General features: G+C 41.3%; 1 protein-coding gene across 1 annotated transcript; it reads left to right on the top strand.

Moving 5' to 3' along the window:
- The first annotated feature begins 15,128 nt into the window (after positions 1–15,128).
- CYTL1 (cytokine like 1) lies at positions 15,129–17,185 on the top strand. The gene is made up of 4 exons (XM_077814639.1): positions 15,129–15,272; positions 15,366–15,410; positions 16,809–16,937; positions 17,102–17,185. The coding sequence occupies exons 1-4, from the start codon at positions 15,129–15,131 to the stop codon at positions 17,183–17,185; spliced, it is 402 nt and encodes a 133-aa protein (XP_077670765.1).
- Positions 17,186–18,320: the final 1,135 nt, after the last annotated feature.

Genomic DNA, 18,320 nt, shown 5'->3' with positions numbered 1-18,320 from the left:
CGAGCATCAACAACCAAATCCAATATTAGCCTGTGCTTTTTCAGGAGATATCTATTATACCTCCTGCTAAATGGCAGCACAAACAAAGCTTGCAATGAAAGTGAAGAGGAACAGACTAAGGGAAAGAAAAAAAAAATCCTTATTTGCATAAAGTCTCACCCCAGTTATTAAGCATCTGCTTATTAATTACTGTTATTGTAAGAAGTGACAGTATGCTCAGTGCTGTACAAGACACTTATGATGACACAGTTGCTGTCCCACGGTGCAGATGATCAAAAACAGACAGCACGAATCAGACATAATGCGCCAAAGGGCTCAGGGGATGGTTTTATCTCAGAGCATAGCAATTTCTTCTGTATCACTGTGGTATCAAACACTGTGTTATCAGATTTTCCCATTACTTCGGGGTATGCTCATTTATTAGGGTTACTCTTCTGGGGGGGGGGGTTTCTGTAATTCTATCAATGTACTGCTTGTGTCACTTGTGTTCTCATAAGGAGCTCTTCTCCCTGCTGCAAGTTCCCTCCCAATGGAGCTATCCTGCAGGACCTAGGTTCCCCAGGGCTGGGTTCTTCCAGCCCCAGACTCAAACAAACACACACACACACAGAGCGCGTCTGAGAAAACCAGGCTAATCAGCACTCCCACACTGACCGCTTATATGTCCCTGGACTCAGCAGGCTGGGTCGAGCAGCACTTCCAAGCTGTCACCCTCATAGGCCATGGGCACCACACTGGAATAGAGCACGCCCGAGCAGGCTGGTTCGAGCAGCACTTTCAATCTGCCACCCCCTTATGCCCAGGTTCAGCACGTCCTTATCCCCACTTTCATGTTACCATTTTTCTAGTAGTAACCCACTTGAGGAGCAAACCCCACAGGATTTTTGGACCCTGAGGGGATCTTTAGCTTAGGTAGGAGAATCGTTGCTGCAGAGAGAATGGGGAAGCCAAAAAACACCCAGTGGGGGGGGGAGGGAAGAGAGAGAGGCAACCAGCTTAACCATGAAAGTTATTTGTTACCATGTAATAACCATACAAGGGGAGCCCAAACAAAATAGTTATAATAAATATTAAATCCAAGTCTTCCTTCTGATCGGCTTTGGTTCAAGCAGAGGCTGGGGGGAAAGTGTCTGGGGTGGGGGAAGGTCTTTCATGAGTCAGACAGGCTGGGTACTGAGCCCTGGTTCCCCAAGAACACAGAGCGGATAGGTAACCACTGGGACAAGTATACTCCTCCTCTATCCCCATGCACTTCATCATGCAAGAGGGATTAGGAAAAGAAAACTTTGCTCACCTGAGGCTACCAGAAGAAAATCAAGTATTCCCAGAATGATCCCACCACACTGTGTGCAAACTGCAAAAGCCACTATTCCGTCACACCCTTGTGCGGTTTGCACACTCTGGCCCCATATAGCTGGATGCAGATTGGAAAAAGACATTGCCATTTCTTCCTACCTGCTCTGTTTAAACTGAAAATCTAGTGCTAGTTCATTGGAATACATGAAATATTAATGCACAGCCCTGAAGAAGGGGTGGAGCTCCCCAGTATAAATGAAGTGTCAATACCGTGTCATTCCTTAAAATCATGCAGTGTGCATCCCTCCCTCTGGGAGGCCAAGAAATGTTGGCAGGGAGGCTCCATCCCCTGGCTCCTCCCCGACCTTCTTGCCCACTTTGTGTGGCTTGTACTCCAGAGGGCCCCAGGAGGGGCAGTCCCTGTGTTCAGGGGCACAAAAACTGCAATCGTGACTGGCCCTTGCGTGGGGTACTGAGGTGGGGAGGCAACCCCCATCTTCATGCACAGCTGCACAAGGGCCTACTAGTGTCTGGCATTAAATCTATATAAACTGACCTAAAGCTTCCGTGCAATGAGATTTTGACTAAGTGCCTAGATCCCTTTTGAAAATGAGACCTAGGCTCCTAAATCGGGTAGAAGTGCACCGCTGAGTACAGCAAGGCCTGTATATCTTTAAGAATCCAGGCTTTATTTCTGCTGATGGAACCCCAAACCGTGCGGTATGGTGGAAAGCAAAGTTGAAAAATGGTGGCACTAGGACTCCATGCAATCCACCCTAACAGCAGCTACGCCTCTGCATCGTGACAGACATTGAGCATATAGAATCATAGAATAGAATCATAGAATATCAGGGTTGGAAGGGACCCCTGAAGGTCATCTAGTCCAACCCCCTGCTCGAAGCAGGACCAATTCCCAGTTAAATCATCGATATATTCCTAAGCAAAGGCCAGATCCAGCTATATGTGGCCAGATTCGGACCCCTTTTCTCTTATTGAATAGTGCCTTACTATAACAGCCATCCCATTGGTGCAAGTGGCGGTATCAGACTCTACTAGAAGAAAATGGAGTGCCTGACTTACCATGCTTTGTGGCACCTGCCACGAAAGTAACAAGAACATAGAATAATAAATCTTCCTTCACTTTTCCCCCCATTGCACCAATTTCCATCTTTTAAAAAAAAAAATCACATGTGTTCTGAATTCTTTGCCTTAACTTTGACTCATGATGAAAACTGACCTTGGCCACTTCTGCTTCACACATAAGCAGGACACAAGCTTGTCTGATATATATTTCTCTTTAGCCCTGCAGCAGCCAGAGGATATGACACTGACCTTGGGCACTGCCCTGTATTCAGAAAATGCATACATTACTCTTTGATTCAACCAGTAAAAACAAAAAGATAAAGTGGAAAACAAGTTCAATGTATACTGACTTTCAGACCCCAAGGCCAGTTTTCTGGCTTGTTTTCCATTAAAAGTTAAATTCTTCTCATTTAGTTCCTGGTGTGTATGTTTTGGCCTCTGTTTGCTGTAAGGAATGTGTCCACAGCTAAACAAATGCTTCCCTAAGGGAAGCTGGAGCTTCACATGTGGTGCAGCAGAGAGAGAAAGAAAGCTTTATAAAGAAAGAAATGGAGTAAGTTCTGTGAGGAGGTAAGAAAAGTTTGAAATTGTTAAACTAGAACATCAAAAAGTAACTTTTAGGAGTGCCAGTTAGGTCTGGTGTTCTGGAACATATTATCTACACCCCTTGAAAGAGTATGAGAAATAACTAATTGCAAAAAAGTGTAGTCAATATTTTCTTGACTTAAAAGTACTGAACAGTCACCTTCTGCAAACAGCTCTCCAAACAAACACAGTATGTAAAAGTCCAAACTCTCCTCTTCCTGGTGCTTGGCTGTTGTTGTTGTTAACAAACAGCTCAGATCTTCTAACCAGGCTTGGCTACTGCTAGGTCCTCCCACAGGACTTCTCAGCTCACACACACTAGGTTCTCTCACACAGAGAGAAAACACTCCCATCTCCTACATCCAGATTGAACAACACACACACTTAACCCTTTCCCAGAAAGATCAACACCTGATCAGATTTCGAGCAAACTCTTCGACTGTTAAAAAGGTAACAATTTGGGACCGTTCGGGCTCTCATTGAGGTCAATGGCTATATTCCCATTGAACTATTTTAGTGGAAGCAGGAACTGGCCCTTTGTACATCTATTCCAAAGGAGGGCTACATTTATAAATACATAGTGGAGTTTAAGGATAGTAAATCAAACTAGGCTTTGTCTGATCACTTTAAAACTTTAATGAGTAACGCTTAGTTCTAAAGGGTTTCTACCTTTGCTTCCATTCCCTTGACGTCTTTGTTGTGTGACAATAAAAGTAATACAGATAACACTACTAAAGTGTCTTGGATTGTTTTACTGCAAAAGCACAACCTGTACCAAAATTATACATGAAAAGGAACTGCACCTCGGTCTGTTTGACGTGGACAAAGTCATTGCCAATTAAGTACCACTAATAAATAGAATGGGTTTATTTTCTGAGTTTGGTTCACAATATGATGAGAGTGTTTTGGAGTACATAGAACAGCTGATAAAAACCATTGGGTAAGTGTAACATTGCATTCAGACTGGGGTTCAGTATGCAAGTGTAACCCTCTGGTCAGTGTTACACATCCCCTCTGTGCCTGATCTACAGAGGATATGAAAGTTTGTTACAGCTCTTGGTTCTTTAACTCAAGCTATGAACGGTCACATTATAACTCTGGAGGTCCCAGTTCAATCCCTTGCATCAGACAAGAGGATAACTGTTGCATAATTGATCAAACCAACATATATGTAATGCTGTCCTGGTCAGTTAGCCCTGACTCCAGTGTGGGAATGTGGTAAAGCTGGTTTGACTGGAACCTGCAATCCTTGAATACAACGGTTTCTATGTTTTCAAGTGGCATGGATCACATCTCAAGACACTGGTTGTTGTAGTGATTACATCTCCTTCCATTTGCTATAGCAGACAACTCTTACATGGAGAAGGAATATCAGAATTTCTCTTTTTTAATATAAAGAGGATGGGAAGTCAGATGGTACAGTGTAGTTAAAGTGGTACAATTTTCTAGTATCAACAAGGTCTTCATCTAAGTTATGGTTGGGTTAACTGCAGGAAGTTCACTGTACCAGGAATATCAGCAAATAAAAAACTCCACAAAAATGTACAAGAATCCTTAACATTAACCAGCTCATTGCCTTCTTAGCTGTCTGGATTTAAAAATAAAAGTTACAGGGACCCTCAGTAATCAGGGTGTTGAGAAGTGTGGTTCCTAAGCAGAAGAGAAGGTTCATTTCTTTTTTGTTTAATTAAAAAAAATTTTGAGATGAAGAATTTGAAATAAAAATAAGGTTTTTAATTGACAAGTATATTTGATACACAGCATACATATTAACACTAATTTTTCTCATGTTCCATTATTTACTTTTCCTTGTCATGCTTGAGGATTTATTTTGCCTAATTCTATTCCTGAGCCTGGCTGATATATTTGATAAGTTTATTCAATTTCTTGAACAGAAAGCAACTCCAGTTATTTTCACAACATACATGACTGTAGTCAGTAGAGCTTCATTCATCCAGGGCCTGTTCTCCATGTTCTTGGACTTGGCAGAGTTATTCACACCATGCAAAGTGGAGAAGACCCTTGGTGTCCAGTGTAGCTCGAAGGAGCTTGCAAAGGTGGCTTCCTGATACCTAAAGGGAAATCCTGGCTCTGTGAAGACAGTGAGTTTTGCCATTGTTTTCAGCGGGGGCAGGATTTCATCCATAAAGTTTGTACACAGTATGAGATCTATGTATGTGGAGACAACAGAATAAAAGAGCCACCGTCTATTACATGGATCTGAGCTGGGAACTTTGCTCATCATAGCTAGTTGATTTGAGGATTTGTTTTATCTCTGCTGTTCTATTAGTCTGTTGGAAGAGCTGGTTACAATCAGAGATACACAAAGCAATGCACATTTGACCAGATGTTAGTTTCTTGGTAAAAAAGGATAAATGGAAAACAATCTGCTACCATGCTAAGATGGTACTGAAAAAGCTCTGATGCATGCTGTAGCTCAGCAGGGAAGTCTCCCTGGATTTCTGTTTAGGTTGAACCAGTTGATTATACATAGTTGCATTCTCAATCTCATTCATTTCACTGCGTGTGTTTTAGTGAATTAACACTGCTGAAAGGTGCTGGAGAGCAAGTCCTGGGGAACGAATTCCTCCATTTAGCTACAGATCAGGCACCACACACACAGAAGTTCCTTACCAAGATGATCTAGAGGGACATCCTTTACGAGCAAGTGGGTAGCTCAGACCCCAGCCATTAATCTCCTTAGTGCGTTTACACCAGAGATTAATTTGGCCCACTGAATGTGCTGCTCCGATGCATTCCTTGTTAACTGTTAGTTTCACACCATTCTTCATTGTGAAGATGACCACAAGGGAAGTGAAGATGACTGGTGTTTAGAAGGCCTGGAGCTATGGAACATATTTTGGAAAAGGGGTGGAGGGGATAGTTTGTTAGTAGATGGGCTTGGTTTCTCAGCTGCCTCAGATTAACAAATATGGATCTAAATCTAAACCAGAATCTAGAAGTGTTGCTTAGGCCTTGTCACCGCTAGGAAATAGTGTGTTTTGACTTCAGGGTCACTAACACACAAGCTGTCCCAGGTAAAAAACACATTGAAGACCAGGCACTTTAGTTTTACATTGAGGTAAAAGTCTAATCTTTTACAGACACCCCCATACTCCTCAAGGCTAGACCTCACCTAGCTTACTTCAAGGTAAAACTAACGTGTCTGCTTTTCATTGTGTTTTTCCCTTGGCATAGCTCATGTGTATCAGTTATCCTGAGATTTAAACAAAAAAAACCCACGCATAACAAAAACCACACCACCCAGTTTTTTTGGTGGTCAAGACAAGTCTCTAAAGCCTAAATTAGTAGAATCAGAAAGTCTAGTGGTCACTGCCAAAATAGGAGAGTCAGGACTAGAGCTGCGCAATCATTGTCAGTGAATTTATCTCAACACCCCTGTGAGATAGAGCATTATTCCCATTTTATAGATGGGGAACTGAGGAAGAGACGGACTAAGACCCAGATCCTCAAAAGGTATTTAGGCTCTTAAATTGCATTGAAATCAGTGTTAGGAGCCAAAATACCTTTTAAGGGTCTGAACTTAAGTAACTTGCCCAAAAATCACAAAAGAAGTCTGTTGCAGAGCATGAAATTGAATGCAGGTCTCCTGAGTTATAAGCTCGTGCCCTAACCATTGGGCAATCCTATCTCTAAGACCACAAGGTCCCCCCATCTCCATACGTGTTGTATAGAAATCTAACTTTCAAGTAACTTGCAGGTATTAGTACAGTGCCAGTTCCCTGTTAATAGGTCCTCCAGATTTCAGTTTGTGTGGCTCATGTGACATGAACACAGATATGCTCACCCTTCCTAGTCAGAACACCTGGGTTCTACTCTTGACTGTTTCATGGTTTAGTTTCTTTTATTCACTTGATTTAAAATAAATATCTTTTTGAGTGGCAATATCAGTTTGCTCTTAGTATATGGAAACAGCAGGAATGCTGGGGACGAAGATAGGACTATAAAATCATTAAGCACCAGAGATTAAGCAGCAAAGAGGATTCAATCACCAACATAAGGCATTACTACTGTATAGTAATAATGGCAACCATCATTTCAGAGGTACTGTAAGTTGCTTAGGGCTTGTCTGTACCGGGGATCTGTGTGCCATTGGAGCTTCACCAAGAGGTGCAAATCACTAGCAGAGAGCATGAATATCAAAAATGACTTGCACAAGTCTGGTTTACCCCAGTTTCAAATGAAGGCAAGCTCTATCTTTTACACCTATACAGTGCATCTGCACTAAAAGTTCATACCAGTGTAGTTACATCAATATAGCTGCATCCATGCAAAATAAATAAATCCCAGTGTAAATAAGCCCTTACAGGTAGTCCTGGTATCTAGAGTAAGCCTCTGAATACCTCTGTGTAATGGAGAGACTGAAGTCTGCTAAAGCAGTTCTGCCCAGCTCTAAATGCAAGGAGTGTTATTTTTGTCACAACAGAAAGCTTAGGAAAGGTGTTTTAAATCAATTCCTAAATACACGGGGCTTAAAGAAAAGCATTTTTCTATATTTTCCCCCTTTTTTAAAAAAAGTGGCTCATTTCATGAAGTGCCTGATGGCAGCCTCTAACTATTAATATAAACATTCACTAGACAAGTCTTCAACTTTAAAGGGATAATAAAGAAAGTTGTTTGGAGTCCCAGTAGACTGTTCATGTTCAAACATGGCAGGAATTTCTGCCCATACAGCAAGCCCTTTCATTTTTAGAAAAATATTTTTGTTTCATTTTTTAGTAATTTAAAAGCAAACAAGACTATGTAGCTCAAAAATGTAGGTAGTTAAGTCATGGGATACTTCCCAATCTCTCTTTTTCTGTTTGCTTTTAAAAGGAATTTTGCATACTAAAGAGTAAATCAACAAGTTGAATTTCCACCAAGGGTGCTGGTGACATCATAAACCATAAGAGTGAAGATCAAATGGTTGCATGACATGTGATGACCAAGACAGAAATTCACATACAATTAAGGTGTTTCTTTATAACAACCATCACCTTGATCACTACCAAAGATTGAACCTGGGTCTTCTAGAGCCACAGGCATGAACTTCTGCAACTTCAGCTAAAAGGCTGAGCTATTCCCCACTGAATTCAGTGGGCTTTGGATCAATCCCACAGTTCCCAACTACGATACTATAGTAGAGTCAGATCCTCTGTGAATCAGGCACAGAAGACAACACATAACACACATTGAACATTAAGTTATATCTTGCTCTCCTCCAGTGTCTTCCTGTCATATGTTTCTCCTGTCTAGGCTTCTCCATTTTGCTACCCCCCTCACCACAACCTTATGATTTACAGACCAGCTCCCTCTCTTCTCTTCCCCTTCCATGAAAATAGTTCTCCTCTCCCTACTCACGTACCTTTTGGTTGCTTGGCTTCTATGGTCCTCAGGTCTCTGACCAAAACCTAGACGTAAGCAGTCAATGGGGAGTTCAGATCTGAATCTGAATTGTATAGCTTAGACACACCTCTGCCTTCTAATGCACTGTCTCCAGATCCATCCCTCTCCACTCCCCCCATGTCCTTGTAGCAACCTTTTACGTACTTGAAAGCTATTCTGTCCCCTCTCAGTCTTCTCTTCTCCTAATATTTTCCAATCTTCCCTCACAGGTCATCTCTTTTTTGTGCTTTTCTCTAGTTCATCCACATCTTTCCTGAAATGTGGCACCCAGAACTGGACACAATACTCCAGTTAAGGCCTAAACAGTGCAGAGTAGAGTCTTCTCCTTTCTCTCTCTCACCCCTTTGTTCCAGCATGTGGGAGCTGCTTCTTCTCTCTTCCCCCCACCAACCCTTCCTTCCTGCTCAGGGTGTGGAAAGGGGTCACATGCTGCATCAGGGGTCAGAACTTGGGGGGGAAGAGGGAGGCTTGTCTTGCCCACTGCTGCTGCCATTGGGCAGTGAGTGTGGTGCTAGGGCCAGGTATTTGGCTGCCATTTGGTGGTACTGGAGTGTGAGGGTGATTGATTCAGCTTGCTGACTAGTCTGGGTGGCCATTGTGGGCTCCCAGTTTCAGCCTCACCCTTTACCTACCTGCTGGATCCTTGGTGATGCCAGGGGTTTGATTGATCACCAGTTTTGGGGTCTGGAAGGGACTTCTTCCATGTGGCAAAACTGGCTGGCTAACTGCTGTGTGGGGTTTTTCACCTTCCACCCCGCATCCAGTTCTGGTCTGGGTGTGGGGGAGGAGGGATTAAATTACAATTGTTGCAGTTCAGTAGGTTCCAGTGCAGTTCACAGGTTAGGGAAAAAAAAGAAAAGTGTCCAACTAAGGTCCCTGTAACTTATTGGGCTGCCTGGGTAGGATGATGTTGGGGAGGGCAGAAGTGCTTCTATCCTAGGCAACTCCTGGCTCCTCTCATCTCATCCCTACCACCTTCAGCATAGAGGAGGGGACTGGGTCAGGACTCTGGCTTCCAGTCAGAGTCTCTTGGCAGGTTTGAGGGAGCAGAGGACATGGCCTTCATACCCATCCTCAAGCTTATGTCTACCAGGGCCATTAGTGCTCACTGGGAAATGCACTGGAACAACCTTTCTGGGTATTTGGGGTAAAGTTACCTGTCCAGTTAGGGAAAAGTTTTAAATAAAGTGGTGGCCTCTGCATTTAACCTTCTTGTCATGTCTGTCTCTCATTATTTCCATGTGCACTGAAGTGCACTTTGTTAGATTGAATACATTAGTCACACAATATTTTTTTCTGTTCTTGGATTAGATGAGTAACTAAGAATCAGGTTTGAGTGTCACATGAAGTTTAAAGTTTTGCAAAATGTTCTCTATTTAGCTTAAAACTTATTTCCATGACCACTCCTGCCAGTAATGTCATTCACAGGAATGTTCTCAGAAAATGGATGCAAGAGGGGAATAGACACAGGTGAAGTGAACTTCAAAATATTTTCCATAAATTATTCAAAGAAAACATGATGTATTAGCTCAGCTCTATTCACTCATTGTCAGCTCACAGTATGATTTTTTTTCTTTCCCTTGTATTAGTCTACTCTGCAGTTGATTAGCAATCAAAACACTAAAATGCTTTGACCATGTAAAATGCAATCTAAATGCTGTTATTAAGTATAACATGTTATTGTTAAGTATTATGGTAATCAAAATAGACGTTTATGAAAAAGATTCATATGCTTTTAAAAAGTTCAAGCACCTGAGACAAGGACAGTTGTTTCTTACAGATCTGGCTTCCATTTCTAGGTTAAGGGAAAAAATACAAAAGAAAAAGAGACCTGGGAAATAGAGAGATTTTGTTTCACTGTAAAAATTGAGGTTGTAATACAGGGACCTTGAGAGGGAAGAGTGTGTTGTGCTTAAAGCACTGATTAGGACTTGAGATCTGGGTTTGATTCTCATCTCCACCATGTTCTTCCAGTGTGATCTTTGACAAGTCACTTAGGCTTGGCAATACTGAGCAAAGCATGACAGTTTGGTATGAAAGAAGCCTTTCAAACTTTTTCACAGAAATCTCACGAGAGAGTGTACACAAACAAACCAACCTGAGAATAGCCAACAGCCAAGTGGTTTGGGCACTCAACAAGGATATGGGAAATCCAGGTTTGAGTCCCTGCACTACCTGATTTGGAGAAGGGATATGAACCTAGGTCTCCTACAGTCTAGTTGTTAGGACTCATGCAGGATATCAGCTATCCTAGAGTCTGTCATTTAACATGAAAAGCTTTGAAAGGTCTTTTATATCACTGGAGAATGAGAAATTTTGAAACCTCAAAAGTTTTCATGGGATGGTAAAAACATTTCCAACCCAACTGTAGGCCTAACAGTGTAAGTCACTTTTGAAAATAGGATTTAGGCCTTGCATTATTAAAAAGACCAACTCCTAAATACCTTTAAAAATCTGGGCCTTGTGTTGGAGCAACCTGAAGGGTTATTAAATCACTGATTGAACTAAAATGCTAGTAAATTAAACTGACAACCTATACCAAAAACAGTCAGGTACTTTAGAAAGGGATCTACAAAAAGGGAAGATGTGCTACCGAGTAAGTCCTCCAGGAAGTGCTACACTTCCTGTATGCTCCAGAGGCAGTCTTTGGTTTCCTGTGACACACACACACACACTCACTCACTCTGCTGGGACAGAAACAAAGCAGCCCAGGATAGGACAGTCACAGGCTCAGCTTCACAGAGTAGTTGAAACTTTAATTACCTCATTCCGTAAATAGTTCCTGTCCATAATCAGGAGTTTATGGCACCGCTCTGCTTATCAGTAAGATCCTACACTACTATTGGCATCCTTTACTCTGTGAGGGAGAGTGAGAATTGCAGCCTAAGATATAGATGGTTTGCAATGTCTCGTGACTGAATAGTCCAATCTGAGATTTGCACGATCTTTGGCAGTTGTTGCAAATATATGTATCTTGGTTAGGAGCTGCTTGCTTCCTATGGGCTCTTTTCTCTTCAAGCTGTAGGAGCCAGCTCCTGTTTTGATGCCCTGATGGAGATGATGGCGCTGCTTTTTACGATCGCTTGCCAAGATTTCCCATCAATCAGGATCAATTCCAAATTTTTTCCTATCTCGTTTGCATGTATCTTTATAGCAAAGCTTGGGATGTCTGGTTGTTCTTGTTCCCTCTGATAGATGCATACCCAAGGACATGCTACATGGGGAGCTGTCTTCCAGCCTACTCAGAGGGTCCAGGCAGCGAAGTCATCTTTGCTTCAGCAGGGCTGCCACACTTGGTAAATTTGCCCTTTGAAGAAACTCTGCATTGACTTTATCTTGCCATTTGGTGTTGAGTAAGCAGCGTAAAGAGCATGGGTGAAAACTGTTTAACCTTTTTTCTGGATGAGCATAAGTTGTCCATGTTTCCCCACTACACGAGTGTGCTGAGGACGCAAGCTTGGTACACTAGCATTTTGGTCTCAGTGGTAAGCTTTGAGTTGTTCCATGCTCTTTTAATTAGTCTGCTAAAGGTAGTGTCAGCCTTTCCAATGTGAACATTTAGTTCTTCATCCAGTGAGAGGGTGGTGGTCACTGTAGAACTTAAGTAGCTCAACATTTTGACTACTTCTAGCTGGTTTGCATTTAAGGTGATTGAAGGCTTTCGTGGAACCCCTTGTCCTAATATAACAGTTTTCTTAATACTGATGGTGAGAGCAAATGCCTGACAAGCACTTGGAAGGTGGTCCATGAGTTCTTGTAGTAGATCTTCATAGCGGGTGTGACATTGTCTAATTAAAATATAATCATGCAAATTATTGCTACCACTGCTATATAATTGCAACAAATCTTATACAAAGTATAATATACGACCAGAAAGGGTTAAACAGCTTGCAGGCTGAATGTCTCAAAGCCAACCTTTAAAGTCATGTTAGAAAGCATGTAAATGGTAATGAGGGCCATTCAATGTTAGAACTTTGAAATGTAAACCTATAGTGTTAGAAGTTAAAAAAGTTATACTAATAGTCTGTGTGTACTCATAAGTATTAGCCATGTAAACAGACAATTCTTGTCTGTCACTATAACTATTAATTCAGAGAGCAAAACGGAATATTAACATTTAGATGAATCTGGGTGAAATAATGTCATTGTCTATATGTCTCTTTGAAGTTTGTGATAGAGTGCCTAATGGATAAATTGCCCTATGTTAATTTGTGTAATTAGTTACTGGTGAGGTTTAGAAAACAGAAGCCTATTGTTTACCCAGGACTGTATGGTCAAGCGGATGCTAGACAACTGTATAAAAGACCCTTGGGTCCCAATCCTTTTTATCTGAGATCTGCTTAAGCTTCATCAGGGGAAGTTTGAGTCACCAGACTGAGATCCCAGTTATGCTGATACACTCTGAATGTGATATTGGACACTGGACTGTAGACTATGGATTAAATTCCAAAAGAACTCTTTGCAACTACAAAAGCTCACCACCTCTGCTATGAATCTGAGCCTCAAGAATTGAACTTGTCTGTATGTATATTGATCTTTTAACCACTCTTTCTTTTTAAATAAGTTTTAGTTTAGTTAATAAGAATTGGCTGTCGGCATGTATTTGGGTAAGATCTGGGATATTCATTAACCTGGAAGGTAATGTGTCCGATCCTTTGGGATTGGTAGAACCTCTTTTATATGATGAAAAAGATTTTCAGTAATTGTTTATTCTTGACTTAGGTATCTGGATGGAGGCCTGAGGCTGGATCACTTTAAGGGAACTGCGTTGTTGGCTTCTGAGCAACCAGTGAGGTAAAGAATCTGTTTTGTGCTGGCTTGGTAAATCTAAGTACTGGAATATTCACCAGCTTTGGGGATTGTCTGCCCCATTCTTTGCAGTTCACTCTAATTGAGTGACCTCAGCTGCCTCCCCTCCCGGGATCCTGGTCACAGTGGACTATGAGGGCAGCATAATCAGCTAATAAAAGTCCCCTGATTAGCACCTTTTTGACTTTAGTGAAGCTCTGAAGAGATACAAACAGCCTCCGACACAGGAAACCTCAAAGTCATGTATGATGGCCTGAAAAAAGCTCTAGGCCCCACTGTCAACAAGGTTGCCCCTCACAAATTGCACAGCAGTGAAATCCTTACAGATAAAAGCAAGCAGTTGTCTCATTGAACACTATTCAGAGCTATACACACAAGAAACATACATCACCAGCAAATCACTGGACAAAATACCAACTCTACAGGTCATGCCAGAGTTAGACGTGGAGCCCACTGTAGAAGAGCTAAGAAAGGCCACTGATTTTCTATCAAGTGGCAAGGCTCCTGGAACAGATGGCATCCCAGCGGAAATCCTCAAGTGAGGGAAAGACAGCCTACTACCATATCTTCATCATCTGCAACTTAAGTGTTGGAAAGAGGGTGAGGTACCATAAGAGATGTGTGACATAAATCAGCACCACTCTGTATAAAAATAAAAGGTGAAAAGGGCAACTGCAACAACTTCAGGAGTATCTCGCTACTAAGTATAGTGGGAAAAGCTTTTGCAAATGTCATCTTAGTACACCTACAACAGCTGGCAAATCGTGTCTACCCTGAATCACACAGTGTGGATTTATGGCTGGAAGATCAACTATAGACATGATAGTTTCTCTGGGTCAACCCCAGGAAAAATGCAAAAAGCAAAACCGACCATTGTACATCACCTTTGTGGACCTAACCAAAGCATTTGACAGTCAGCAGAGCAGGTTTATTTGCAATACTAGAAAAGATAGGATGCCCACCAACCCTGTTAAATCTTTATGTTCATTCCGTGACAACATGAGAGCAACTGTCCAGTTTGACAGGTCCACTTTAGATAGCTTTGAGAAGAAAAGCTGAGTAAAGCAAGGATGTGTTCTTGCCCCTACACTCTTTGGAATCTTTTTTGTACTCTTGAACTGCACGTTTAAGGACATGAAAGATGGAGTGTATCTCCACAAAAGATCAGACAGGAAACTCTTCAACCTGTCACGACTTAAGTCAAAGACTAAAGTCAAAGGGTTACACTATCCCTTTACCATAAAAAAGGAAATTAATCAGAATCTGGTCAAGTGTTGGGAATTTTAGTATGAAACATATATTCTCCTTTTAATCTCAAAGTACTGAATATGTAGATACAGACAATAGAAACAGTGACTGCAACAAACAAAAAAACCCACTACACTCCCAGATTCAGCAATGTCTACGAGACCAGCAGAGGATGTGTGCCACTACAACCATTTTAAATGGTTTTCCATTTTAACTAATACAACAATATATGGCCCCCCATCTTGCTAGCATTTAGACTTAGAGAAACCTGTTTCTCTTTATGCACGTGAGCAATCACACAATGAGACTACTTGTGTGCATAATGGGAAGCATGTGCCTAAGTGGTTGCAGGAGTGGGGTCTGCAGCTCCACAATAATCCTGTGTTGCTTATTACACATACTTGTGTTAGCCTTTAGATGGTTACTGGGTTGTTTTCTTTAGGGAATAAAGTGTACCAGTTGTGTTTGGTTATCCTCACTCCCTCCTTTCCCTGCTCCAGGACAGGAAAGTGCTAGCAGCTTTGGCTCTCAGGTTGGCAGGAAATTTAAAACGGCAGTGAGCCGCTGTTTGGACCAACCCCAAAACATTTTTTTCATTGATACAAGAGCCTATTTAAGGTGAGAGTCCACTTGTCAAACTTAGACTCCACTGAAACCTATCAGTAGTTGTGTAATCATTAACATTTGACATACTCTCCATAATGAAGATGCTGCTGAGTTTGGTTGTTCTGCTCTCTGTTTTTCTGTTGATTAGTTCAGCTCCTCCAACATGCTACTCAAGGATTCTATCTTTGAGCAAAGAAATCATGGCATCATTTAAGACTTTACAGAACACTGAACCTGTGGTGAGTTGATCTAAAACACTACTTAGATTGTTGCTTTTGAAACAAATCTCCCTAGGGAAAAAAAAATGGCAATGTCTCTATTCTTTACTACAGGACCCCTGCGTGGAGATGCTGCCCAAGCTCTACTTGGACATACATGTAAGTTTACACTATTCCTTCTTTACAACCATGAATTAAAAGCAGCTAATGAAAAAAAGTGCAAGTATGGGACCTACTTTGAGTATGTATTGAAGCTACTTTTTGAAAGTCTAACCAGACTAGAGAGAAACAGTGAAAAGCAGCACTGTAGGATCTTATTTAAAAATGAAGATGTTTTTCTGAAGGTTTTTTTGTTGTGGTTTTTAAATTTTGGAAATGATTAAATCACCATTTAAGTGAATAACATTTGTATATTTATTATAATGGAATTTTACCAGCAAGTAATGTATTTATGGGAATGCATGAGAATAGTGAAAAGGTCAAAAGCAGAATCAAGACCATTGTGTCTTCTTTCCAGATGTGGCATATCTAGCTCATACAAATTGCTATTTTAACAAATTCAAGTGGAGGAGTGCATTGCTGGGTTTCTTTTTTAAAAATCAGCTATCACTTCTTGAGCTCTCTGAAAGTTTTCCATAGGAGACAAAAGAATGGCAGCAATAATAATAAATGCATGTCCATCCACCACAAAGGATGTGTGACATGTTCTTTTGTGCAAGCACCTTAAGTTCTAGTGCTAAGCAGTAGAATATGCCGTGTTATGCTTTCTTCACCAACAACTGGGACAAACCCCTAAATTTTGCTGGAGGCAGCATAATCTAATGAAGTCAGTAAAGGGCTGAGACCCAAGAACTCCTGGTTCTACTCTCAGCTTTGCCACTGACTCACTGCATGGCAAAGTGCAAGTAATTTAACTTCAGTGCCTCAGTTTCTCTGTTTTCAAAATGGGGATGGTAATTTATTCACCTGCTTTACAGGAACATGGTGAAATTAGTTAACATTTGTGCAGTATTTTGACAACATAAAGTGCTATGAACAAAGTTCCACTTGACCTTTACACCACTGTCCAGTGGGAATGAGGCAAATTATGACAAAGATCTTGGTTACTGTATATTGTAACAAACTGAGATGCTCCTATTGAAGGAATAGACCAAATTCTCCTGCATATAATTCCACTAACTCCAGAGGGTTATGCTAGTATTATCCTCTACTAGAGAGCATAAAAAGAAGCCAGTGATGCTATTGAACTATGAGAGCCAAGACTGGAGTGGGAGGGGCAGGGTCTATGCAGTTACCCCAGAATATCCTGTTAGACTGCATGGAATTAAGTGCCAGTAAAACACCAAGTCAGAGATGTAAAACAAAGAGGGAGCAGACAACCCTGTTATGAAATACTGATTGTTTATGTAATAAATAGTTTATTTAAAAACACATACACAGAGCTGGGAGTTCTCCATTCTGATGAAAGGGAATATTTCAGAGTGGCCAATGGATAGTGCAAACCCACCAGTACTGCATCCAAACAGTTTTACAAATCACCCTTTCCATGCCTTGCAGAATTATTGTGTGTTGGCAAAACTCCGAAACTTTGTGGCATACTCCGCTTGCCAAAGAGTGCCACAAGTGAGTGCTCTGAAGGAAAAGATCCGGAGCCTGTACACCATTATGATCTCCTTCTGCAGGAGGGTATGTCAATGAACGTACATTGCTACTATAACATCTGCTTCCAGCCAGATCCAACTGCCATTGACTTCAGTGGTGTTGGATCAGTCCCTAACCTTGATATTTTCACTGTCTTCTGCCTCCTTATCACCCATTTATAAAACTAATCATTGCTCTTATTTCCCCAGGACTTAGTGTTCCTTACTGATGATTGTGATGCTTTGGAAATCCCTATCCTGTCTCCTACTGATCCCTCTGTCATTCAGAGCTAAAGGAAAGTCAGACCACAGGAAGTACCTGGGATGGTTTAAAGGAAGCCAAGAGCCACCCAAAAAATGCAATCAACTACAACATTAACAACCTTGTTCTTTTTCAAGCACACCAGCCCTATTATCTCAGGCCTACCCATGTTTCTCAGCCTTGGCAGGAAATGATCTGCATGCCTTGCATACCTATCAAGCTGCTAGCAAAACTATGGTTAGAAAGCATTTTAGTCATTTGGCATTTGATGTTTCAGTTTAGCCAAATTAGAAAGTATGTTTTGTTTGATCAGAAATTAAATGCTGGGTTTGTTACTCTTTCATGAATAACTACATTCATACAAAGAAAAATATGATTCATATTTTAACTTAGTGGTTCCTCTCGAGGTAAACTTGCGATTGTCTGTTTTTTCTAAAGCAATTGGTAGAAGAAGTGTTAGTCTGTAGTCACAGATGTCTCCGTACTTTTATAGTTTGTATACATGTATATTGATTGCTTTTAGTGTCAACCTTGTATGTATCAAAAATAACCCTTCAGCCAGTGGAAATCTCAGTGAAAAACTAAATTAAAAAATCCTTCTATCCAGAGAAGTCAGCATCACATCATGTCCATTTCATGTACACACTGAAAGATATCATCCCTCTAGCTTTTTTCCCCACAATCACCCCATAACTTGGGGTTTTTCCCCCCAGCATGAGCGGTCTTTAGTTTTGTTTCCATGGCAATGCAAACGTTTCCATGCCTGCAGAATGAAGCTGTGCTTAGAAAGGTCATCAAGATGTGTTTTTAAACATTTTAGGAAACACCCATTTTTAAATGCTAACTTTATTAGTACTACTATATGAATATTCATTTTTAATTCAGTTTCTGTGTTACGAAAATTTAGCTTGGTGAGAGCAGTTTCGGAAGCTTATTCAGAACTTTGACTGATAACTGAGTCATAGAAATACAATACATATATTGGATATAAAGAGCCAGACTGGAAACTCCATGAAAGCATCCCATCTAGTAGGAGGGCTTAGTGACCCTGAAATGTGTACAGGGAGTGAGCCCCTCCCCTTCCAACCTTGCAGATCCTGGGGACCCACTTAGAAGAAACTCTGAGACCCATGGAAGTGGCCGCTATATGCACAGATGGTCCTTCCT

The sequence above is a fragment of the Eretmochelys imbricata genome, chromosome 4, assembly GCF_965152235.1.
Source record: "Eretmochelys imbricata isolate rEreImb1 chromosome 4, rEreImb1.hap1, whole genome shotgun sequence".
Classification (NCBI taxonomy): Eukaryota; Metazoa; Chordata; order Testudines; family Cheloniidae; genus Eretmochelys; species Eretmochelys imbricata.
Note: the sequence above shows the minus strand (reverse complement) of the source record. Positions and strands in the feature narration are given on the sequence as shown.